We start from the raw sequence: 23,647 nt of genomic DNA, 5'->3' as shown, positions 1-23,647 counted from the left end.
TGATATTTATGTTTTCCTGTCAATTTGATTATTATAACAAGTAATGTTGTAGACAAAGCATTCCATTCCTACTGGAATTTTGCTGTGCAGTTGACCTGTATTTTCAGTTTCCTTATTGTCCCAAATTTCACACTCTTTAGTTGTGGAGAAAGAATATTTGATGAAATGACTTACATATTTTTTCCCTATAAATAAGAAATAAGCTCTTACACCACGCATGATGTACCAACCAATCTTATGTGGTTATATAGCAGTATGGTAGCTAACTCTGTGGTTTACTGAAGTACAGGCTCAGCTGTTTCTGAAAACACAACACTCAAGACCAACAACAGCTTTGTAAGCTTAAAGTGAGACACTGAATCATCAGTAACCTTTGAATCGATCTTATCGTGAACCATCAAGGCGACATTGCTGCATATTAAGAAAACAACAACAACAAAAACATTAGAATGCAAAAAAATCCAGATTGAACAATGTGTGAATTAACAGGAAACCAAGAGAGCAAATTCAGCAAGAACCTGAAGAGAGCGTCGACCAGGAGACAGGAACACGCGAGAGCACCGGTGGGTTAGGCTGCCCGGCTGCCATAATCAATCAAAGAATCAATAATATATCAGTTTTTCGTCAGAAAGGAATTAATCTGATAGAATTTGAGAATGATGAATCAATGAGTGCAAGTGAAGGTAAGAACTGACTGAAGCAGATGAAGAGGACTTGAGGCGGGAGGACGAGGCCGCAGGCGATGGGGAGGTACATCATCCGCACGGGATCCACCGGCTTGGGCAGCATCCGGTTGACGTCGCCGAGGATCACCGGGCACAGGCACCTCAACGTCCGGTCACCCTCCGCCGCCGCCGCCGTGCTGTTCAGGAACATCCCCAGCCCGCCGCAGCACTCGCTCGCCGGCGTCGGGGTCTCCGCCTCCGCCCCCGTCAGGAACGACGCGCACGTCGTCAGCCCCGCCAGCGACGTCACGCAGTCCGTCGGCGACGAACCGCCGCCGCCGCTGCCCGGCATGCCCGGGATCAAGGTGCCCGGCGGCGTCGTCTGCGACGACCTCCCGCACGGCGGCGGCAGCGAGCCGCCGGCGGGTGGAGACAGTGGCAGGGCGGGGACTGACGACGACGACGGCGGCGGTGATGGCTTCGGCGGCGCCGCGCGCGGCGACGGCCTGGCTCCGGGGAACCCCGGGAAGCGCTGGCGGCTTCCCGGGAAGCCGGGGAAGCGGAGGACGCGGGCCTCCGACGAGACCAAGGCGGCGGCTGCCTTCCTCCTCGGTCTCATCGCTTCCGACGGCGTCGCCATCATCACAGAAGCAACCACGACGAGCAAGACGACGGCGGCGCGCTTGGATGCCGGTGACGCCATCATCTTCTTCTTCGCTTGATCAATGATGAGCAATTAGCTAGCTAGTGTTAAGCACTAGCTTAAGCACTTAATTAGTGACTAGTATTAAGCACGAGAGGCTCGCAGCTTGATGATCCGGCGTGGCGCGCGTATCGTTTTATAACTCACGCGGGGATTCTTCCCGCGCAATTTTAAAAAGGATTAGCACAAAGATCACGCAAGGCAATATTCATTCTACTCTCCACCATTCAATCTTGGGCTCTCGCTTTGCAAAGAAAATACAGTAATAAGAAATGCAGCTTGTCTTTACATGCGTGTATCTGTGTGTGTGTTCCAGAAATTAATCAGGCAGTATGAAAATCGAAGAACATGATCAATAAGTTATCAGAAGGTGCCATGAGAGCACTTCTATAGTATCAATTTAACAGTAAATTGTACATGCCTGAAGATCATATTGAGTTCCCAAAAGAAGCAAAAATGCCCAACAAATTCAGCCTTGTTTTCTCATTAGCAAATAGCAATGTAACAAGTCACATACACTGCCGTCTGCAAGACAGTATTGTTTCTAACAATAGACGCAGAGATCACATACTCATCTGTTATTCATCTAGTCATACAGTATTCCTTCTTCCTCTATGCATGTTGTATCCTTCCTGTAGTAATCCTAATGCTATATTGAAAACAAAAATGTTTCTCGATAAATCTTCTATTAGTCTTACAAGGCAAAAGGAGTATCAACGCCACTGGCAACCTGACTTGTCGTTGTGCCATATTTCTTTCTGCACTCTGGTTACTTACAGTATGCATTTCTGTGGGTACGTGCAGCAGTTCCCCGTATCAAGCATTTGTGTTAAGAACACTACAAGTGAATTAAGTAAGCTACAATCACCTTACTATAGGTAACCAAGTACCTATCTAGGAATCGAAGATGCAAAAGAAGCAACCTGAACCTTGACAAGGTTTGTCTGGAGCCGGCCCAAATGAAATGCCGTTAGAAGCCACACGAAGCAGAGCTGTTATCAGAAGGGAGAAAATTAGTTCTTCAGTGATATATGCAATCCTATGTGGTGATGGGGTACAAATACAATGACTGAAACCATGACACATACCGGCAACGCGTAGAGGGTGACCATGGATGCCTTCTTCTCAAGGCTGCTGAACAACAAACTGTATATTCCGGCAGCTGTTGCATCACCAAGCCTTTGAACAACAACATCTATACAAACCTATTAGAATTCATATTCATTAGTTAAATAGTCAAAACTGAAATGGGTCATACATTTGTGAACACGTATTTAAGATGATTTTAAATATAAGACTAAGAAGGCAACTGAAAAACTGACTATTTTTCTACAATAGCCTACTTAATCTGGAAATTCAACTTCAAATTTCGCTGCTAATCACCCACTCTCCATTTTAAGAGACAAGGCTAACTCTGATGTGCCTAGGTGAATTCAAAACAGAGCCATTTTATTTTTTGGGGAATACGCAAAAGGATTGCGGACTTCTGTATTAAGAGGAATAAAATTTACACAAAAGGCAAAACAAAGAAAAGAAGGGGGGTTTGGGAAGAAAAGGGGGGGGGGGGAGAGGAAAACAAGGACTTAATCCTATTCTCGCGATTACAATGGGACGACCAAATGACCTAGCACGCTAAGAAGGAAGCGTTGGCGACAGAGGATGGGCAAGATGCCAAAGGGCGGCCTCTTGCGCCATGCCTACGACCACCTTGAACCAGGGTTGAGAACAAAAACACATCACATATGTTGATGTGTATATGCTTGATATCTACCGGAGACATCTATAACACAATGCAAATTGATGAAAATTGATGAGCAATCCAGGGATTAGAAATTTTGTTAGTTCTCTGTGGTGCATGATAATGTGTACTACTGACACAACTCATCTATTGCATTCAAGCAAATGTATTATTTCGTTTCTTATTGGTCACTAAACTCAAACAGGTAATGACATATCTTTTACCTTGGCTTTGTACTTCTCATCCTGTGAGACAACTGTGAATAGCAATTCCCTTCCAGGTCTTGTCAAAACATAAGTAGTTACCTACAGAGAATAAAAGATGAGATTGGGAAAGCAGCAATTTAGAGCTAACATCGAAAACCCTAAATTGCACAAAAATGGATTATGAGTGATTAGATATCCTTGACATGCGAAAATTCCAGATTAAATTCAAATTAATGTGTCTCAGCTCTCAAATATGAATATCCAGGTGGTAATGAATGCTCACATCTAGATATGCATATTTATTTGTATGTGACTTTTGGAAAGTATCATTTAATGGTAAAAAACGGTTATTACACCAAAAGTTCAATCATAGCTCCCTGTTCTATATGTACCTTTCGAATTGTTTCAGTGACAGCAACAGCAACCCAAGTTGGCCATAGAGCAAGGGCAACCATATTCAATGTGGCAATGAATGGGGATGCACAGATAGCAACTGTTACACCAGCTATGGTAAGGATACGACCCTGAAATAGTTGTTTAATTCATAACAGGAATCAGTAACGAAATTTCGAGATTTTTTTTTTCGAAATGAAAGAAGAAACAAAATTAGCAAAACTTCCTCAGTCATTGCAGTTTTCTAACAACTTGTTGGTTAGGACATTTTTAAATTATATTGTTTTTGCCAATGCTAATAAGTTGCTCAGTACTTGGAATGTAGTGATGTAGACATGCAATACATCATTTTGACTACATCGTAATGAACTCTTCCCTTCTTTTGACGATATGAGATGCGAATTATCTCTTAATTGTCAAACTGAGGAACATATGCGTGTATCAGAATTACATCAGAATTCAGAAGGAAAATCTATTGAAATTTTGACACATTCTTGTCTTCAAAAGAACAAAGGAAGATATCACTAAATAATAAGTTCAATGTTGTATGAGAAAAATAAGCACTTTGGGGATACGCATGCATGATCAAATAGATGTTAGAAATGAAGCTGAGCTTTCTAATTGAGCCTTCCCCACCAAAACAAAAAGGAGGGAGAGCCTAATGAGTCAAAATGTTCAGTTTGCAACATATAAAGCTACTTCACCATGACGCATGTCATAGTGGTCCTGTGCAGGACAATTTGTCAGGTTAAGATTTATTCATACTGCAAAAAGGGGTACTATTAATAATAAAACCAAGGACAATCTGGAGATGGATAAATACCGTCAAAGTGAGTTGCCCTGCAAGAATAAAGACGGCAATAAAGCTGTTTATGAGTGCAAAGGTTCTTCTTCTGGCAGTTGGGCTTGATATTGTTGTAGCAACTATCGTCACTTTCTGGAAATCAGGTAGAATTCAAATGGATGGTAAATGGTGGATCCTTCCAACGATGTAACTAAGGAAACAACATGGTCACAGTGATGTGGAACTTATTCATGTCAATAGACATATATAGAAGAACCATACCTGGAAGTAAAAGAAGGACGACACAACAGCGCTCAGCCACAAAAATAGAGATATATACATCAGATAGGGAGAGCGTGCAATCAGCCAGAAACCTTCAAACATCACAAAAATCTCAGGTTTGGTTTTCTGAGATTCGGAGACTTGGGACGGTAATCCTTGTGAAGTGACCAGTGAAGACATTTCATCATCAGCCTCTGTATTTTGGCTTTGTTCGGCTCTGCAGTTGGTAATAGATTGGGATGCAATCATAAGCAAAACAAGGAATCACCAAAATATCAAATCAAATAATCAGCAGGCAATCTATCTGTATTGCTATGAGACGTTCAAACTAACAAAATCCATTCAAGGGTTTTGAGGTTGATTATAAAAGAAAGAATTTACAAACTATAATGTGACTTAAGTTTAAGAATTAAAAATGAAAGTAAAACTGGACATTAGTCCGTATCAATGATATGTTTTGCCCGTGTCATAGTTAACAGTCATAGATAAGTCAGGATATTGCAAACCATGTCCAGAAGGATACATACATTGTAGAAGACAATTCCATTGAGCCGTGAGTATCATCAGTGCAGATTCCTTTCGATGACAATGCAGCAAGTTCCATCAATAGGGATGAAAACAGGAGCAGAACTGAGGCACATTTCGGAGATGTGAAAATGCATTCTAGAAATTTTAAATCAGGAATTTGTTTTCTTGTTCAGAAAATCATACGTACAGGGCCCTAGCAATGCCATAGTTGCAGCAAATAATGAACCAAAAAGTTGCCCGAGCGTAGCACCGGCCCCAATAAAACCAAACAATCTTGAACCTGACTGAATTAAAAGAGTAATAAGAATATCAGAAGCAAAAGTAATCAGTTGTAGGTAATTTGCCAATAAGTTTTAGAGCAGCTGTAAATGATACCTCACTATCCATGATATCAATTACTCTTGCCCATGTTGATGATATTGCAATGAGATTAAGCAAGGAAACCTTCAAATAGACATAATTACTCAAATCAATAATCAGTTTGAGAATTAGAATAAATGAACATGCCCATGTAGCATGAAAAGTCGTACCCAAAGAAACAAGCTTATTCTCACTAATATGTAGAACCAACTGTGGTTTCCCCATCCAGGAGGTTTATTTGAAGCATCTTCGCTTGACTTGATTTGTACACCAAGAAACAGAGAAAAATAAGTTTTTTTTTGTGTGAGGAATGATTCTTAGATTAGGAAATTCAGGGGGACAGACGAAGCAGCTGAGTGAAAATTCATGGTACGGTAATTTTTTCCCTTCACAATTTCATTGAAATTTAATAACTATATTGTACATAATTGCAAAAACCAAGATTAATAGCAATGTATATTACCTGGGAGATAGAAGGGGAATGCCCAGGGGTAGAGGCAAACCAAAGAACAAAAAAGACAAGAAGGGATAAACTGAAGAATCTGTGTATGAAAACCAAAGCCTGAATATAGATGATAAAATTAGCTGATGTCAGTGAATAAGAAATAACTGCAAGGATATTTGTAGCCTGTATTGTTCTTCAGAATATTTCAAATTCTTAAAATGTAGACCTCATCATCGATAAACAAACGGAAGAAAGCTGAGGACAAGAATCTGGTATTTAGTCAAGGAAAAGCTAGCTGAACCATCTTAAATTAAAGGGGTTTACTGAAGAAATACCCAAATTATTGCATTCCTGTGGTAAATATACAGAAGCTCGCACAACACAGACCAGAATTATTTTTTTCTTCTCAACAGACAAAAGAACACAAATTCAATGATTAACATGGTACTCTAAAGTAATTCATCAACTGTTCCAGTCATACAGAAGGCAAAGCTAGCATCTTGATCAAATGAAACAAAATAAAGGTATACTACTTTTAACTAGTGAAACACTAAAGCAAGAACAATACAATCATTGAAATAATTGAGTTGAGTTAAGAATTGCATTCCTTCAGGTTTAAGAAGTGTGCCTACATCTGAACTTAGAGCAAATAGCAAGTTTTCATCTGAACCAATTCAAGTTTTCATATTCGTTAAAAAGAGTTTTCATGATTGTGAGAATGTAATGCAGTTGTTTTTGCGTGATTGACTACAATAAGTGTGTAAAAATTGCGTCCGTAAAGGTACAAAGCATTACCGAAGTTTGCATCTAAGAAATCTAACCGGTTGGCTTGTGGCATAAAAAGCAAGCTAATAAAAATAGATAATGTAAGTGAGGAAGAATACGGACCCTGGGTTTGGGGATGGATGGGAGGGAGAAGGCGAGGGAGGCGACGGGGGCGGCGACAAGGGTGAGGAGGAGGGAGCCGGCGAAGAGACCCGGGAGGGAGGAGAGGCCCAGGGAGATGGCCCCCTCGTCCCGCAGCGGCAGCACGGCAAAGTAGGCGCTGAGGATCTGCACAGCCATAAAGCCATAGATGAATCAAGGAAATGAAATGAGAAGAAGCAAGAAGCAAGAGAGAGAGGGAAGCATACGATACGATACGTACGAAGAAGAAGGTGGAGGCGGCGCTGATGAGCGGGGAGATCTCGTGGGGGAGGACGGCCACCACTGACGCCACCGCCGCATCCCGGAGGCGGTGCCGAGTCGTCGTCGTCGTCGTCATTCCAAATTTCCAATCCAAACTCCGTCGTCTACTCTGCTTGTCCTCCCGTCCCGGCAAATCTAATCAAACAAGTCACTCACAAACACAATCCCCCGATTCCGAGGTTTGACGTCTTATATATATGTTTTTTTCTTTCTTTCTTTTCATTTTGACGAGAGAGGAGCTGTTCGTTCGTATTGTCAAATCAAAAAAAAAAAAAAAGCATTCTGGTATCAGTATCAGTAGAGTGTAATTGACTAAACTGGCAACAACAAAACAACGACAATGACGATGATTTTGAACAGTGTAAATGTATAAATAAATGAGAGAATCTACTTATATACCATTGACTTTAGTCTAGTTCAATAATCTGCCACTGACTTAGTTTAATTTTATAATATACCAGCGTCTTTTGTTTAACTTATATAATTTACCATCGCCGTCAGTTAAGTCTCCGTTAGCACGGTACAATTTCGTACTAATGACCAAAATACCTCTAGAATAAAAAAATTAACCCAATATATTTTCATGTCCGCCTCTGTTACGGCCACAAGTACACGTGCAATATTGCAGGCTGTGTCCGTGGTCCACAAGCCCGTGGCGGCCGCATACATACGTATGTATTGCTAGAATTCTACTCCCTCCGTTTCAAATGTAAGTCATTCTAGCATTTCTCATATTTATATAGTTGTTAATTAACAACTATATAAATATAGGAAATGCTAGAATGACTTACATTGTGAAACGGAGGAAGTAATATATTAGTCAATACATAATATAAAATAAGCGTGTGATTAGATTTATTTTTGTAAGTGCAACATGCCGTCAAACAAGTTGCTAAAACAATCATATGTATGCTTAGATAATCATGTATTATCATAGAAGAATATGAGCCGGGCAACCTCTGTGACATGTTACAGTATGGTATTTGTGAATTTTCGGCCAAATTCTGAAAGTTTTCATCTTAGGGGTATTTTCGTCATTAGAACACAATTGTATGGTACTAACGGAGACTAACTAGACGGCGATGGTAAATTGTAGAAGTTAAACAAAAGGCGATGGCGTACTATAGAACTGAACAAAGTCAGTGGCAGATTGTGGATCTAGAGCAAAGTCAGTGGTACACGATAGATTTTCTCGTAAAGAGAGATCAATAGTCTGTTATGTTCGTGGCCGGATCCAAGCTTTGCACAGTTTAGTTAATTTGCTCCTAGCCAGTGCAGATCAACATCTCTGGGTATGTGCTATGTAAATTTAGTTTCTTCTGGTCGTGTACAAATTCTCGCTCAATTCAGTACTCCCTCCGTTTCATATTATAAAACTTTCTAGCATTACACACATTCATATATATGTTAATGAATCTAGACATATATAGTTTCATATTATAAGACTTTCTAGCATTGCCCATATGCATATATATGTTAATGAATCTAGGTATATATGTGTTTAGATTCATTAACATATATATGAATGTGTGTAATGCTAGAAAGTTTTATAATATGAAACTGAGGTAGTACTACTTAAATAGTGGAGTATACTGCTCCATACTCCCCAGAAGCAAGCACACAAAAGTAAGTATAGCCATTACTATCAGACAAACAGTTCAAATGTGTGCATACAATTATCGGATTATCCCCTTCACAGAGTAGTATTGCCTATATCATTAATAACAACCATATGTACAAGCTGCCATCACTTCTTCGTCTTCTCCATGCCTACCACAACTTGATTCGTGTATGCACGCTTCCTACTACTTCATGCGTCACGCACCAATTTCCGTGCAGAGAACAAGTTGAATGCCTTCCTCTTGCCTGCATCACAGGCTTGGATCATTGCGCACACATCGTTCTTCTCCAGGAACTTCTCACCGTTCACTAGAACCAGAGGGACGTACTGCAGAACCATCCTCTTGCACTGTCAACAAGAAAACGTACGATTTCATCAACCCATATCACTCATGTAGACATGTACATTAACCAAACAAGCATTATTGGGTCAGAGAGAGAATTTTTACAAACTACTTCAAATGTTTTACCTGCTGCTGATGACCTTCAATCTTGTTGCATTCCTTGAGTAGTAATTGAATGATCTCAAACTGCAAACATCACACACAAGATGTTAGGGTCCAAATGTATGCTCATTATTTATCGATGTAATTGTGTAATCGAGGGAAAATCAATCACCTCTGCATCAGGATCTTTCAGTTTGGACATAATTTCATCGATGATGTGGTGGCAGAATACGCATGTGCTTTCACTTTTCATAGCTGATAAAAGAGCCATGTCCCTGCAGAGGCCATACTGTTTGCAGAACTCATCTGGCTTAATCTCAGCAATTTTTGCAAAGACGAGAGTTGCATAGGAGTCCATAGTCTCAAGACACTGCAGACATACAAAGTGATCATGTTAAACTACTATTGTTCATGGAATATCTTTCCTTCTTGGTACTTTAGTAAGGGAATCAAATTCCTACATGTGTCATATCTTTTGATCAAATTGGTTGTATTTCTAATATACAGACACAATATATAAGATCTAACAAACCAAATCAAAAGGGAACAATTACCTTTTGCTCAAAGGAGAATGTCTGAGAACAAGTGTCATGAAGGATAGTCATTATCTTATCTTGTATTTGTTTCTCACTAAGAAAGTTGACTGCTTCGCTTGTGATGTTTTCACAAGCCGAGCACAGTGAGCTGTGCTTGCTCCTCAGAAGAGTTACAGGTATCTTGGTCAACGCAATTTGCTCCTTGTACATTGGGCTAGCATCTTCCCCGACCTCAGTTGTTTTTAGATCAAGGACAACTGAGAAGGAATGAATAATAAACAAAAGGTAATTTCGGTGCAAACAAATAAATAGAATGAAAATAAGATCGTGAAATTTCGGTGCTACATAACTAATTTTGCCTGAATAAAATATCATGAAGGTCGTCAGCAAAAAATAATAATTTCTATTACATATTAAGAAGTAAAAGTAAACCATTGCCAATAATTGGGAAGCACATTCTCATTTCTGTGAAGCTGGAACCAGTTAATTCCTGTCACATTATGTGATATTGCATCTCTAGCCTTGTTGTATGTATCCATAATCCTTTTTATGAGAAGTATGTACCCATAACCAATAATTGGTGTTGCAGAAATTTTTAAAAAAGTAACACTGTTAAAACATACCATAACTAGCATAAATAAATAATAACTAGCCTAGGTTTAACATACGAGAGAAATCAGAGATGCCAACAATTAGATTAGGCTATCCTCTTTTTCCTTTTTCTCTATCAATAATTTATTGTGACCACAATGTTTATCATTGTGTACCATTGTGAGATGAACATGGGACTTTGTAACGAGTGCATGGCAAAGCTTGAACAAAAATAATGGATGCATTTTGCAGGCAATGAATAACCAAGCTAAGAGGATCAGTAGCAGGTTATCCTCAAGTTGAATTTCAACCAAATAAAATACCCACAGCAGCTGCCCATATATATAAATTTTAGAATGATACTTTACTACGCACAATAAAAAACTTGTCCAATTTTCCCTTGAGAATGTTTGACATGTTGGTTCCAAACTGCATGCAGGAGCCAGGAGGAGCATAGGTAAGGGAGGAAGGGAAGGTGTTGGATTAGGGCGTACCAAAATCATTGCCTTGACCTTGAGCAGCTCCGCAGGTGACGATTAACAGGAGTAGGAGAAAGGAAGCGACTTTGAAATCCATCGCCTCTTTCTGGCTGCAATTGACCTGCAATTGAGTATGTGTGTGAAGAACAATTGGGGATTAATAACAGATAGGGCGGCCAAATCGAGAGATTGAGGAATCAAATCGCGACGATTCTAATCTAGGAGAGAAGAGGAAAAAGAAAGGGCCAGGCCGGGAATCCAATCCACACAAGAGAGGAAGCAGCAGAGGGAACAAGCAAGCAACTCGAGCTAGTTGACGATAGGGGAAGGAAGAGAGGAGGGGGAATCGAAAGGGGAAAGACAACTCACAAATCGCAAGCGGCGGCGCGTGAATCCTTTCTGCTTTGTTGGTTTGTAAAAAATCGATCTTGCCGCTGCAATTATAGAGTGCTTCTCTTGCAGGATCGATTGTAATAACAAGGGGATCGAAGAAGCAGAGAGGAAATCCTAGTCGTATCGGGGTGTGGTGTGGTTTCCGTTGCGTGGAGGGTATGAATTCGTGGAGGAAAAGGAGAAAAAAAACAGATTAGAACGCCGAACAGTGATTGGATTAGCTCATGCGGTTGGAAGTTGGATTTCGACACAACTGTGGGCTTCAGCTGTATGAAATGAGATGCGGCCCAATAGAAATTAAGGCCGGCCCACTCAAGGAGTGAGTAAAAAACAAAGGCCCATTGATACTGAAGGAATAAAAAGATTAAGGAAAAAGTACACCGAAGGTCCCTCAACTTGTCATCGAATTACAAAATCGTCCCACAACCACAAAACTAGATATATAACGTCCCTTAACTTACAAAACCGGCGGGTGAGTCAGCGTGAGACCCACATTGGCCCCATATGTCAGGACGCCACGTCATCATCTCTTTCTTTCCCCTCCTCTCCCTTCCTCCTCCTCTCTCTCTCTCACTCATCTCCTCTGGGCAAGCCGGCCGGCGGTGGGGAGGAGGTCACCGGGACAAGGAGGTCGGACAGCCGGCCAGCGATGCGGCGACAGCAACTCGGCGGCGGCGACACGGGAGAAGGGGAGGGAGGCGACGGCAGAAGCACGAGGTGCTAAAGCAGCCTCCATTAAAATCGAGCAGACGAAGCCGAGGCGGATTTCGCATGAGCTAGCGCAAGCGTCGGCCATGGAGGAGGTCGTCGTCGGCAAGGAGCGCTAGCGCCCGTGCTGCACGCTCGTCGGCGTCGGCGGCCATGGCAGCAGCATGGCGGACGAGCCGGGTGGCGTGCGTGGTGGCGGGCGAGAAGGACAAGCACAGCAAGGTGGTGACGTCGCGGGGGCTCCGCGACCGCTGCGTCAGGCTATCGGTGCCGATGGCCATCGCGTTCTACGACATCCAGGACCGCCTCGGCGTCGACCAACCAAGCAAGGCCATCGAGTGGCACATCCGCGCCGCCGCCGCCGCCATCGACGCGTTCCTGTCGCTCGACTGCTCTCTCGTCCTCCCCAACGCCGCCCAGCTCCTCACCCGCTGGAGGCGGAGGCCGTCGAGCGGGCAGCCTTCGGAGGAGCAAGCACGCACGAGGAAGGCTACGGTGGCGGCGTCGCCTAGGAAGTCGGGGAAGAAGAGGCGGAAGACGAGGTCGGGGTGCGCGGCGCGGAGCGCATCGCGAAGTTGAGGGTGCGGAGGGAGGGGTGGATGCCGAGGCGCGAGGCGAGCACCTCGGCGGCGTCGGGCGGCGGGAGCACGGGGGAGATAGAAGAAGACGAGCTCAAGCACGACGGCGAGCGGAGTGGGGTGACGGCGCGTGAAGCCGGCGAAGTTGCGGCGGGCGGAGAAGGCCGGCGAGGCGGTGGCGGTGGCGGACGACGACGACGACGACGATGGCGGCCCACGCGCGCAGCTCCTCCCCCACACGCCCGCCGGCTCACAGCTCCTCCCCCGCCGCTCAGTTCTTCCGCGCCGCCGCCACCCAGCTCCTCCCCCATCGCCGACGCCGTCCAGTTCCTCCCCCGCCGTCGGTGCCGCCCAGCTCCTCCGCGTTGGCCGTCCGCCGCGCCCACCGTACCCAGCCTTATCGCCCGTTGAAAGGGGAGGAGGGGAAGTAGAGGCTGACATGTGGGGCCCACGCGGGTCACACGCTAAGTCAGCTGCCACGTCGGTCTAGGCCGTCGAGAGACCTAGTTTGCAGTTGTTTTGTAAATTAAGGGATGCTTTGTATCCGGTTTTACGGTTGGGGGACTATTTTTTTTATTCGATGATAAGTTGGGTTGTTGGCGTTGTATCCGATTTTGCGGTAGGGGGACTATTTTTTAATTCGATGATAAGTTGGGCTGTTGGGGGACCTTCGGTGTACCTTTTCCAAAGATTAAAAAGCCTAAAAAAAAATGGTCGTCGACAGCAGGGTTCGAACCTGCGCGGGCGAAGCCCAACAGATTTCAAGTCTGTCTCCTTAACCACTCGGACATATCGACGCTCTTGTTTCGAGTTTTGTGATTACTATTTAACTAGCTGAACCAACTACACCATCAACAAAAAGATCAACCGCGTATATGATGATGATAGAAAGGTCCATAAATTTTGTTAGCTTGTCACATCAATTCCTACTCAAGTTAAACACACACTATACTTCCACGTACAAGAGTCGATATTGACTTTGCCTTTCTTTTCTTTTTTTTTCTTTTGAATGTATTTTGCCTTTCGTTTTACTCATCCAATTCATTTTTTAGTTATAAACTCCTTTTCAGTCTTTCAGTCAAGTTCCATCGTGCTATAGTCCAAACCTAACCGATCATTTACCACCACATAAACTAAGCATATGTTACATTAAAACAAATCACATAGTACTTTCATTATTTCAAACGAACATAATGATACATAAACACATGAAAGAAATTAAGGGAGATGTTGCAAACATATCCGCAAGAAACACGACACAATGTGCGTTTGCACTACTGGACATGAACACAGCTTGCCTCTTAATCATTTCTTAATTAATCCTTCTGCAGTTCTTCCTGATCTCCCCGTTTGATCCCGTCAACGGTGTGATGTCCCCCATCTTGATCATGCCCGTCACAAAATCCGCAAAGAATGTGCTCTGGCTACTTATGTAAGACTGAACAAGAGCATCAGTGGCTCCGCCATTGAAGAGCTCCTGATCAGAATGCAGGAGCCCCTTCTTGACGACGAGGTTCTTGTAGTAGTTGTTCTCGAACACGGTTGGCGTCTGAAGATCCAGAGGTGCCAGGTTATTGTCACCTGATCCTGAGTTACGAGGGCAACCTGATTGCCTCCTCATCGCAAAGCCACTGTCGATGTTGGTTTCGTTGTATATATGAGCTCTGAAGTTTGTGCATCGTGCTTGCCCAATGGTGTGAGATCCTGCAGGTACAATATGAAATCATGCTATACTTAAGAGCTGAGCATATGTGTAAGAATAATTTAGAATATTTAAGAGCTGAGCTTTTAGGTCTTTGCTTTTGTATAGTATTGTGAATATTTTTATTTTAGAAAGAAAGTATAGGTTCTTCATCATTCCCTAATATTAATTGGAATACAGAAAAAAAATCAACATTATTCGATCACATTTATTAACAAACAGAACAAAAGGAACATTATCTGTGGTTGTAATTAATAACTTGATGGGTAGCCAGGGTTTATCAACTTTATTCTTGCTTTTGGTTTTTTAGGAAACAAATTAATTTTTGCTTTTGTGATTTAGCCAATTCACGGCATGTGATGGCAGACTGATCTTTTCGATCGGCAGCAGTCTGTACTGATTACTGAACCTTAAAAAGAAAAGCCTGTACTATTTCTTCAGAAGCAAATTAACCCATACCGACAACGCAGACACGGTTAGGAGTACGTCATTACCTCAAAGTAACTTTATGCCATCCCATCGACAACCATGCTTACCGACTTTGCTACTACGTTTTGTTTGGTTAACAAGTAAGTTAACAAATTGCATGTTAAACAGATGACACTGAATCTTTCTTTTTCTTAAAAAAAATAAACAGGGGAGACAAGTGGGGACTCAGAGTCAGAGGTTATACTGCTAGTTGAATCTGAGATGTTTATGCAGACTTTCGTAAATTAATCATCTTGTCAAAGTAGTATAGGCTTGGAGAATGCCAAGTATGCTGCAAATTGAAAACGTAGCTATCTGTTCCGTTTGCGTGGTACCCAGCTGTGTGCAGATCGACACAAAAGCTACTGATACTATTCAGAAACAGAGTGTGAAATGAAGTTGTTCCGAACCCTTTTTCCTTTTCCCTTCTAGAAGGGATTGAAAAATGGAACAGTTGACGATGCTTGTTCGTTTAGTTATGTGAATGAATTGATGCTTGCATTTATAAATTTTTATTTTTGTTAGTTAACAAGCTAGACTTAATTGAATGCTCAGTGGAAACAAAAATACTAGTAACAGCTAGCAGTGGTTACCGGAGAGGGCGACCATGTCCTTCTGGGAGAGGGCCTGCGCGGCGAAGAGGGAGGTGAGGTTGGCGAGTCCCGACGTCGGCGGCGGGATGTTGTTGTTTGCGCCGCTGAGGCTCGCCGTGCGCGAGTCTCTCCGACCAACCTTCACGTCCCAGCTCGGCCCACCCAGCTGCATATATGTACCATTTTCAGTTTCAGTTTCAGTATATAGAGATCGATCGATCGAAGTGGAGTACGTACGATGGCGACGCTGTCCCTGGCAGCGATGGCGAGGATGTCGGCGCAGGAGACGACGCCGGGGCAGATGGTCTCCACCGCCGACTTGATGGCGTCGATCACCTCAAACCCTCTGACGGAGCCGTTGTTGGGGTTCGCCGTCTTCTCGCCGGTGAAGCTCGCCGTGTCGTCCAGCAGCAGCGATGCGTCGCAACCCTGGCATTCATACATGCACAGATTAATTATATAGCATGATCAATGTGTGCGTGCGTATACTTGTACTAGGTAGAGGATGGTTACTTGGACGAAGCAGTCGTGGAAGAAGAGGCGGACGATGGAGGCGCCGATGCGCTTCTCCCTGGCGATGGCCGACTGCATCCCCCGCTTCACCGCGTTGAACACTCCCGGGCACGAGTACGAGTAGAAGCTCGGCGACAGCTGCGCCCACGACCCGCCGGCGACCGCGAGCACCACCACCACCATCACGACCAGGGCGGCAGTGACGCGCCTTGCTGACCAAGTCGGCTGAGCCATATTGATATTGCTCAAGGAGCTAGCAGGTAATCAATGCGTGCCAAAATATATAGGAGTATGTGAGTGTGGTAAGCTTAGTTAGCTAGCTTGTTGATTTGGTGAGTGCACCAGTGCCTGGAGATAGCAGAGCTGTGGTGGTGCATGTATTTATAGCTGAGTTAGAGCTTCACAGAGGCACAAGAGTATGTAGCTAATTAGAGTATGAATTAAAATACATGGTGTCTTCATGATTAGATTGCGTCATGGTCATCTCTGTGTCTTAATGTTCACCTACTCTGTTGGACTTTGAGTTGATCATCAATCAAACCGTCCATGCTGAATATGCTGCTGGCCGTCAGAGAATCAGACGCTTCACACTATGCAAAGCCTGCACCTTCAGCTAGCTGCACTGTCTATACCATCTTTCTTGCCGTGTCGGTCCTTTTGCTGTGCCTTTTCCTTATATTGTTAGGCATTGTGGAGTAGCCACGTATACTAGTGCACCATTCTTTTCTTTTCTTCTTCTCTTTTCTTTTTTGCAGTTTCAGAAAAAAAAGAGAAAAGAATGTACACGTACTTTTAGCTAGGATTTGGTACGTGAGAACACTTGGACCGCGTCCAACAGTTATACACGCTTAAGTAAAGCTAAAGCATCATCATGCATGCCTACATATATATGCATAATGCATAGTACTCCCTCGTTCTCTAAATATTTGACCGTTGACTTTTTTAAAAATGTTTGACCGTTCGTCTTATTCAAAAAATTTAAGTAATTATTAATTCTTTTTTTATCATTTAATTTATTGTTAAATATACTTTTATGTATACATATAGTTTTACACATTTCACAAAAGTTTTTTAATAAGACGAACGGTTAAACATGTTTAAAAAAGTCAACGGCGTCAAACATTTTAGGATAGAGGGAGTATATATGCATAGTTGAAAAAACCGAATCGGTGATCGAACCGCTCAAGTCCCTGGGTCACCGGTCCAGCGGTTCAACCGCCGGTTCACACGGTTCGAATGTTGAACCGGAAGTGTTATATTGTTGCATATCCTCCGTTGAAAACAGCCAGCCAACCAGGGTTCGAACCCCATTCCCCACATTTTTCTTGCTATTTTCAATAGTACACATTCACCGTGGGCCTTGAGATCTTTGCGCGCACAAGGCATTGACTGGCCCATCCTCTCTTGGCATGACAAACCGGCCGGCTCGGTTCTCTCTGGTTCACCGGTTCACATGAAAACCATCCGGTTCAAGCGGTTTATTCCGGTTCAAATGCAGGGGCGGTCTTTACAGCAAACCGAGCCATCCAGACCTCTGGTTCCGGTTCAACCGTCGGTCCGGTCTGGTTTTTTGTACTATGTATATATGTGTGTCTTTTGTAGTTGTTCCTTTCTTTTTTTTTCCCCTTTTTCCTAAGGGAGCTAGGCTAACACATGCAGTTAGCAAGCTGCTCATTATCAAATGATCGATCATGGTAATCAAAGTACATGGCCTTGGAAAGCGCCATTGAAACTCGAAAGTAGCTACATGGACGTTCATGGGCAAAATATGTCTACGAGGATCGACAATTCAGTCGTTTAGTATATACTAGTCAAAGAAGATCATGCTGGTCGTTGGTTAATACACTATAGATTACTCACCTTCCAAGTTACTACTATCATATGCAGTCAGCAAAAATTCTTTAGCTTTTACTAACAACTCAGATAACTTAAAATAGTACAGTATATTGCAATATAATGCAATTAGTTTTACTTCCGACATGATGCATTTCTACCTGCCGGAGCATGGGTGCTAGCTTAGGCAGGAGTCCAAGCCGTTTAGCTGACGAATTTGACCTGCATACGTCCATTCCGGTTAGGTTTGCTTCTCCATTTTGTTATAACAACATCCATGTACCAGATGTCGCTTCTCCATTTTGTTATAATAACATCCATGTACCAGATGTATCTGCTCATATATCATTATTTTTGTTTGTTATGTAATGCTGTTGTAAGATTTTGTAGGTGTTGTTTTGGGTCAAAGTATAGTACTACTGTGGTACTTAGTTTTAGTGCAGTTCACACAACCCTAATTAACCTCCCACTTTAGAGAGGTTATTTTTTATTGGTTAATTTGAGGCCTTTGACAAGTGCATGCGTACTGATCGATCTCCATGATCTTGCTTTTAGTCCAAGGGACCTGATGAGCAGAGGATGGAGAAGTTTCCTAAAGCTAATGTTGTTGTTTTTCATATATATATATATATATATATACATACTATAAATTAAACTTGACACACGCAAACATGCATGAGAAAAAGATCAGCTTAGTATATTGCACTACGTACATGCATGTTCCTCTGATCTTACGAAAAGTCTAGTAGCTAATTAACTAGCAACTGCAATAGAAGCATATGCAGATGAAATGTCAGTCACTGATTTGCTGAGATTCTGTCTGGATGGCCTATATAGTTGATCAATAACCATCACGCACAAGTGCACACACCATATTTGATCATTGGCCAGTTTAATTCTTTTATGGAGAACGAGGCAGGAGCTATAGCATATCACCAACCAAAATCCAAGATAAATATATAGTTTACACGGCTCGATCAGCTAGCTAGTGTAAGAGCAACTTGATTTAAGCTAAACGAATGACAGGGGGGAAACATTAGAAAAGCTAGCACGGTGAGTTCACCTATCTTTCGTCTGCTTTATTTCTTCCTAGTTACTAGTAGCTCTGCTATCAGCTAGAATAACACGTACATGTAGGAGCGCGCTAATTAACCCCAACAATTCTGCATGCCGTATACGTAGCCGTAGAGAGACCAGGCCCAACACACATGAAGAAGATTAGAATATTACTCATGATGATACTCAGTTGCTTAGTATACTAGCTAGTTGGATGCTCGTGCGTAACAACGGAAACCTAAACTTAAATATAAAGTATTATTTACGCTATTTTTTCTATTTTTTTACTAAAGGATATAATTAATGTTATTTTGCTCTTTTTTTTAACTGGCGAGGATATGTAGGGGTGTGGCGTACTTAAAAAACAGACTTCCCAGAGGATATATACGTGTCATCATTGTTGAACTTGCCGTCTAATTGACACAGCAGCTCCAACCTTAAGATGGACGCATCATCGAACCTATCTGTTATCGTGGTAGCAGTTAACGCCTTAATGGCATCGACTATAATCGCTTGCTTATAAGTGACTAGTAGTAAATATCCTTACTACGGAAAGGACGAGCAAGATATATAAGGCCGGTCGATATAGGAAGTACATTATGAAATTAACTAGCAGTACAGGATTGTTAGATGGAGTGTCGGAATTAAGAATCAATTAGGCAAAGCAAGCAGCTGATGCAGTACAAAGATTCGATTTGGATCGTACTCAGCAAACCTAAAACTCAACGTCGTACGTGTACTCCGTCATCGCAGATTAAACTGCAAATAATCCATCCTTAATCACCTATTTACCTTTAGGACCTTTAGGATGATCAATCATGCATTGAGCATGAAAAACATCATATTGCCATACGTGCATGTTATCAATTGAAGTAGTGACATGGACAATGGCATTTCAGGTCTTGATTTAACCAATACAAAATGTAGATAAGTCAAAATGTCCTTCCGGTAGCTCAAATGTCTCATTTTGTTTTCTGGGGAGATGTTTTTATGAGAAGGCTGCACTTTGGCAAGAAACCTTTTCTGGAACTACCTACCTAGCTAATTAACCATGACAAGACGTCTAGCTTGTTTCTTGTAGTATATAATATATTATAGATAAAAATTAAAACTAATTGCACAGTTTACATGGAAATCACGAGACGAATTTTTGAGTCTAATTAGTTCATGATTAGTTATAAGTGCTATAGTAACCCATATATGCTAATGACGGCTTAATTAGGCTCAAAAATTCGTCTCGCGGTTTTCAGACGAGTTATGAAATTAATTTTTTCATTCGTGTCCAAAAATCTTTTCCGATATCCGATTAAACATCCGATGTGACATTCAAAAAATTTTCTTCTCGTGAACTAAACACAATCTTAGTCAACCGAATTCAGTGCTACATGGCTGCCGAATGCATTCGATCATGCAGGTAGTGGGTTTATCTGCTTTTGGACCGCAATCAATGGAGGTTTTGGCTGATCAAACAAGACCAAATCTGCATGCATGTCTAGTACTCTAGTATACTGCAGAAGGAAAACAGAGACCATGCATCTACAGTATATTAACAAGTCAATGGCCTACAGTGTGCTAGCTAGTTAAGCTACTTAGCTTGACAAGACATCATTAACAAAAGTTAAAGAGCTGTTAAGATGTAAAGAGACTGGTCAACAATCAAAAGATGGAGATTGGGCAACAAGGCTAATACTAAGTTCCATCATGCATTCTTGTCAAGATAAAAGACACATGATAAGGAGTTGCATCTGAAAAGATTTGGCTACTAGAGGTAAGGCGTACAGATGCACATCCCACTACATGCAAACCTATCGGTTTTTTAAGCGCAAAGATTATAAACTTTGGTCCGGTAACCCACAACCATATTTGTTATAAATTTCATCATACACGATCAGGAACATTTATATCCTTACAGACTAGGCGTTCATCAAAATCGTGAAAACGGATTTTAATATACTGAAGTTTCAGATGTTCTTATACATATGGAGGTTAATTATACACTATGCAAATGCAATCAAGCAATAAATTCAGTTTCTAAGCTGGTTTTAAAGACAACTAAAACCGGCTATTGCTTAGTATGAGATAAAAAAAATGTAAGAGATTTTAAAAGGACGTGACACATTCTAGTACTATAAATCTAGATAGGCTATCTATGTCTAAACTAGTAGTACTAGGATGTGTCATAATTTTTTTTTAAAATCCCTTATATTATGAGACGGAGGGAGTATAATTTACCTACCTTGTTATAAGTCACATATGGACCTTGATTTGTGAGAATTGAAGTACAAAGATTATAAATCTTGGTCTACTAACCTCTAGATATGTCTGCATTCTTCTTCTCACCCTCTTTCATTGTTTCTTGGTAAGTTGGTAGATCAACTCGAGAAGCTTAACCAATGTATGCAACGATATCATGCCATCTACCACGTGCTCCATCACTCGTTAGCACACCTCGTTGGTGCTACCTACCCATAACCTATCCCCTCGTAATTGCATCTCTATTTTCATCTCTACTTCATTTCTCTCGTGTTATTGGCCTCCTCCGCCTTCAACATATTTTGCTATTATATTGGATCCACTATCATAACATGATTGTTTTCTCTCACTGTCTTTTTAGAGCATCCACTACTTTTCTTACTTCTCAACGCCAACTCAACGCTGAAGCCGCTGCCTCACCATCTCGTCACACAATAGTAGTATTTTGTACCACCACCTTGATGTCCCTCTAAATGAGGAAACCCTCGCAAAGTCTCCATCCCACTCACATGTCCAATTGCGAAACTTAACCATCATAGGCACATAAAATCGAGGAGTAAATTGGAAGGTCACAAATTTACAAAATTTTATCCTCAAATTTATGTTGAACTCCCTTGTAGCACATATCTGATGCATATTCGATCAAACGCTTCACAATGATTGTTTTTCCCCTTACAAAAAACTCATCATAAAATTTGTGAAGTGCGAGGGGTATGAAGAAAAATACATCTTAACCCGAGGTTGTCCGTTGAAAACACCCGCCAATCTGGAGATATTTAACCATTTGCCACATTTAGATGTGGCAATTAACTTTTTGCCACTGGACCCACATGTCATAGACACATGTGGACCCACATGTCATTGAGATAGGGGTGGCAAATAGTTATTTGCCAAATCTAAAAGTGGCAAATAGTTAAAAGCACCGCCAATCTGTCGTCGCCGCGCCGGCCCTCACTGGAGATCGCCTCTCGTGTTCCCTTCCTTCCCCTCGCGAAGAAAATTGCAATATTAGAACTGCAAATATGGTGGCTTCGCTGTTTTGACACTCCGTGTGGATGACAAATGGACCTATTTGTGTCTATGAAATGTGGGTTCAGTGTTATTATAGAAAATATTAATGCTTGCAGTGTCATAATTGCAAATCCCCTTCGCTTCCATTCCATCCACGGATTGAAGAGGAGATGGAGGCGGCGGGCGGGCAGCTGGAAGCGGCGCTGCTCCTCATTATGCAACGCCACCACCACCATTCCCTTCATCAGCGCAAGATAACCGGTAACCCTAACCCCCTTCGATCCGATCCCCTATTGATTTCGCCAAAATACCAAAATTTTGATGAAATTTCCTTTCCACCTTTGATTTTTCAAGTGCCAAGTGACCTTTTTTGTTCCCCGTCAATACATACAGACAGAGAAAAGATCGATGCAGTGAGGAGCGCGGCGCGGGTTGCAGATCTTCTCGTGGCCACGGTTGATGGCGGAGCGCAGGAGCTCTACATCAACGAGAGGCGCATAGAGATTGAAGCCCGCGCGCTGCTTGCTACAATCGCACGGTACAAGAAGCAGACTGACCAGTGGCTTGCCGCCACCAACGCAATCAACTCTGTCTTGAAGGTCTACTCATCTTCCTTTCATCTCCTTTTTTTAGATGCTTTTCTCCGGTTCATGGATACTACTCTTACTAGAGCACCAATCGCATGCTCTTTTATCGTCAAATAATAAAAAATGAGATGACATTGCTTGGATTGCTTTCTTTTGGTGCAGTTCATTTTCCCCAAAAGTATCCATGTGCAGCACTGCGTTTGGAATAACATGATAAATTCTATAGTACAATGCTGGGCAATTTGCGTAGTTTCCTTAGTCGATCATATTCCATTTCTTGTTGCTGAAACATCTGTTGTTTTATTTTGTTACAGGAAATTGGAGATTATGAGAACTGGATGAAGATCATGGATTTCGACTGTAAAAGTATAAATGCAGCTATCCGTAACATTCACCACTCCTGACTTTGCTTTCGACTATGGTGTTAGGAAGATTTTATCTACTCAGTTGGCACTGTTGTTCTTTTTCTTTTCCCCTTTGAGTTGTCAACTCTGTTGTATAGGACTGGCTTGCTCTACACAATTGAAAAACAAAACCTTCCCAATCATTTTACTGGGAAACCTTCCGTGGGAAACAATATATTTTGTTGCAAATATTTGTCTACCTCAGAAAATAAATATTGGTTCTAAGGAGAAATCTCCATCTACTATATGACAAATTGTCAATGTTTTCACTTTGTTATTGAATATGACTATATGATATTATCTAAAACAAAATCATGATATGATATATTATTAGCTTTTCCTTGTTGCTGATATAGGCACTTGCATATCTGCATATCAAGTGCAGACGGTAGGAAAATATCTAATGTTCAAATTTTCCTTTTCAAATAAGCATGATTGCCACATTTCTTAATGGTGATTTTAATCATCCTGTGATCATATACCTGAACCCTACACAATTGATATGTAATTTGTCAACTTTGATATACTACGGTTATGAGTTGTACTAGTTAAGAAACTATAGTCAATGAACTGAATATTGGAAT

General features: G+C 42.0%; 6 protein-coding genes and 1 non-coding gene across 9 annotated transcripts; 2 read left to right on the top strand and 5 right to left on the bottom strand.

Moving 5' to 3' along the window:
- Nucleotides 1-90: 90 nt before the first annotated feature.
- Nucleotides 91-1,650, bottom strand: LOC107276839 (uncharacterized). The gene is made up of 3 exons (XM_015763909.3): nucleotides 696-1,650; nucleotides 519-581; nucleotides 91-411 (listed from the first exon to the last, which is right to left on the bottom strand). The coding sequence occupies exons 1-3, from the start codon at nucleotides 1,369-1,371 to the stop codon at nucleotides 398-400; spliced, it is 753 nt and encodes a 250-aa protein (XP_015619395.1). The 5' UTR covers nucleotides 1,372-1,650; the 3' UTR covers nucleotides 91-397.
- Nucleotides 1,651-1,825: 175 nt separating this feature from the next.
- On the bottom strand, nucleotides 1,826-7,454 carry LOC4351303 (uncharacterized). Of its 3 annotated transcripts, none has more exons than XM_015763904.3 (14): nucleotides 7,252-7,454; nucleotides 6,993-7,157; nucleotides 6,123-6,221; nucleotides 5,830-5,916; nucleotides 5,675-5,743; nucleotides 5,487-5,583; nucleotides 5,299-5,401; nucleotides 4,772-4,988; nucleotides 4,529-4,642; nucleotides 3,705-3,836; nucleotides 3,331-3,411; nucleotides 2,457-2,573; nucleotides 2,292-2,360; nucleotides 1,826-2,206 (listed from the first exon to the last, which is right to left on the bottom strand). In XM_015763904.3, exons 1-14 carry the CDS (start codon nucleotides 7,366-7,368, stop codon nucleotides 2,198-2,200), a joined length of 1,476 nt encoding a protein of 491 aa, XP_015619390.1. In that variant the 5' UTR covers nucleotides 7,369-7,454; the 3' UTR covers nucleotides 1,826-2,197. The 3 variants fall into 3 exon arrangements, with proteins under 3 accessions (XP_015619390.1, XP_015619391.1, XP_015619389.1); XM_015763905.3 differs by having other exon boundaries at nucleotides 2,298-2,360; XM_015763903.3 differs by having other exon boundaries at nucleotides 2,023-2,360.
- Nucleotides 7,455-8,906: 1,452 nt separating this feature from the next.
- On the bottom strand, nucleotides 8,907-11,525 carry LOC9267024 (uncharacterized). Its single transcript, XM_015763911.3, has 6 exons — nucleotides 11,334-11,525; nucleotides 10,980-11,085; nucleotides 9,913-10,151; nucleotides 9,531-9,728; nucleotides 9,383-9,442; nucleotides 8,907-9,261 (listed from the first exon to the last, which is right to left on the bottom strand). Exons 2-6 carry the CDS (start codon nucleotides 11,059-11,061, stop codon nucleotides 9,103-9,105), a joined length of 738 nt encoding a protein of 245 aa, XP_015619397.1. The 5' UTR covers nucleotides 11,062-11,085; nucleotides 11,334-11,525; the 3' UTR covers nucleotides 8,907-9,102.
- A 693-nt stretch (nucleotides 11,526-12,218) lies between these two features.
- LOC107279613 (transcription factor PCF8-like) lies at nucleotides 12,219-12,644 on the top strand. Its single transcript, XM_015763621.1, has one exon. It carries the CDS (start codon nucleotides 12,219-12,221, stop codon nucleotides 12,642-12,644), a length of 426 nt encoding a protein of 141 aa, XP_015619107.1.
- Nucleotides 12,645-13,358: 714 nt separating this feature from the next.
- TRNAS-UGA (transfer RNA serine (anticodon UGA)) lies at nucleotides 13,359-13,440 on the bottom strand. The gene has a single exon. It is a non-coding gene; the product is annotated as a tRNA-Ser (tRNA).
- Nucleotides 13,441-13,787: 347 nt separating this feature from the next.
- Nucleotides 13,788-16,308, bottom strand: LOC4351300 (peroxidase 4). The gene is made up of 4 exons (XM_015763906.3): nucleotides 15,920-16,308; nucleotides 15,644-15,835; nucleotides 15,407-15,572; nucleotides 13,788-14,347 (listed from the first exon to the last, which is right to left on the bottom strand). Exons 1-4 carry the CDS (start codon nucleotides 16,151-16,153, stop codon nucleotides 13,956-13,958), a joined length of 984 nt encoding a protein of 327 aa, XP_015619392.1. The 5' UTR covers nucleotides 16,154-16,308; the 3' UTR covers nucleotides 13,788-13,955.
- A 5,890-nt stretch (nucleotides 16,309-22,198) lies between these two features.
- Nucleotides 22,199-23,301, top strand: LOC9267268 (biogenesis of lysosome-related organelles complex 1 subunit 1). Its single transcript, XM_015763914.3, has 3 exons — nucleotides 22,199-22,333; nucleotides 22,466-22,671; nucleotides 22,974-23,301. The coding sequence occupies exons 1-3, from the start codon at nucleotides 22,243-22,245 to the stop codon at nucleotides 23,061-23,063; spliced, it is 387 nt and encodes a 128-aa protein (XP_015619400.1). The 5' UTR covers nucleotides 22,199-22,242; the 3' UTR covers nucleotides 23,064-23,301.
- The last annotated feature ends 346 nt before the right edge of the window (nucleotides 23,302-23,647 follow it).

Source organism: Oryza sativa, chromosome 12 (genome assembly GCF_034140825.1).
Source record: "Oryza sativa Japonica Group chromosome 12, ASM3414082v1".
Lineage (NCBI taxonomy): Eukaryota > Viridiplantae > Streptophyta > Magnoliopsida > Poales > Poaceae > Oryza > Oryza sativa.
This window is presented reverse-complemented; position numbering and strand designations above follow the sequence as displayed.